A 1,017-nucleotide genomic window follows, 5' to 3' on the forward strand; every position below is an offset into this window, starting at 1 on the left:
CCTTTTTTCCTTGATTCATATTCTTGAAACCATGATCGTCCAGGATAGACGAGCTGATTGTCTGCAATAGCCTTCTTACTTTGGAATGAATCTGCTTGCAAGATGGGGGAGTTGTCATCAATCGTTTCTAATAGTTTGAGAAAGTTCTTTCTGAAATGTCTCGCACGAGACTTTAAGGATGCATTGATGATGAATCCATCTGTGATTGGAAGTTTTGGATCAAAGTAGGAGGTCTGAATGAATCGAGTGGTATTCTCATTCATCCTAATGAAAAGATTACAATACAAGATATCAATCAATACTTTGCCTCGTGTTAATTCTTGTTCATCCGGATGTGAAAAAGATCGAGTGGAATGTCCCACTGTCACAATACAATCTGCATAGGGATCATAAATAGTAGTCTCTGAAAACCAACAAAATCTCTTCTTAACGCAAGGTAGTTTTAAATCCATTCCAAAACATCCAAGTGTTAGAGCAAGGGGTGGTTGATCTTCATCATAGAATTGCTCTCGTTCTTCGGTCACTGACTCCACAATCGCCTTATTGTTACTCGCATGACTGTGATGAGGAGGACGGTAGGTCATGGCATGTGAAATTGACATCATTCCCTCATCGATTTTGAGTCGTGACTCTCGATCACTAAACACTGAATAGACTTTCTCAAGGGGATACGGAAATGATAAAACATACTTGTTGAGCGCATGGGGATTAGAGGTTCCAAAAGAATAGACTGTCTTTGAATAATACAAGCAAAGACCTTCTTCTTGAAGACAGAGTCGCCAATCGGGTGTATCTTCACACAAGGCAAATGCAAAATAAATGTCCTTATCGGTCAAGAGTCTGGATTCAAAATCTTTGGGTTTATATCTCACATCAATGTTTCTCCCTTTTGAAACATCAATGGCAATGCTTCGAGTGAATGTTTCTCCCATTTCGATTAAAAAATTGTCCAATAATTTGGAACGAGAAAAGAGAGGAAATTGATCCAATTTCAAATCTAAAATAATGTTGACTTCA

The 1,017-nt window shown here is 38.3% G+C and overlaps 1 protein-coding gene across 1 annotated transcript in view; it reads right to left on the reverse strand.

The window, feature by feature from the left end:
• FDP41_000865 (uncharacterized protein) overlaps positions 1-1,017 on the reverse strand; it is a gene marked incomplete at both ends in the record, with an annotated part of 1,673 nt that overhangs the window by 43 nt on the left and 613 nt on the right. Inside the window, one exon of the mRNA XM_044712526.1 lies at positions 1-1,012. This exon is cut by the window's left edge and continues 43 nt beyond it. Coding sequence (XP_044564800.1) covers positions 1-1,012 — 1,012 coding nt within the window. The remainder of the gene's footprint in view (positions 1,013-1,017) is intronic.

This window comes from Naegleria fowleri (genome assembly GCF_008403515.1).
Source record: "Naegleria fowleri strain ATCC 30894 chromosome Unknown tig21, whole genome shotgun sequence".
Lineage (NCBI taxonomy): Eukaryota > Heterolobosea > Eutetramitea > Acrasida > Naegleriidae > Naegleria > Naegleria fowleri.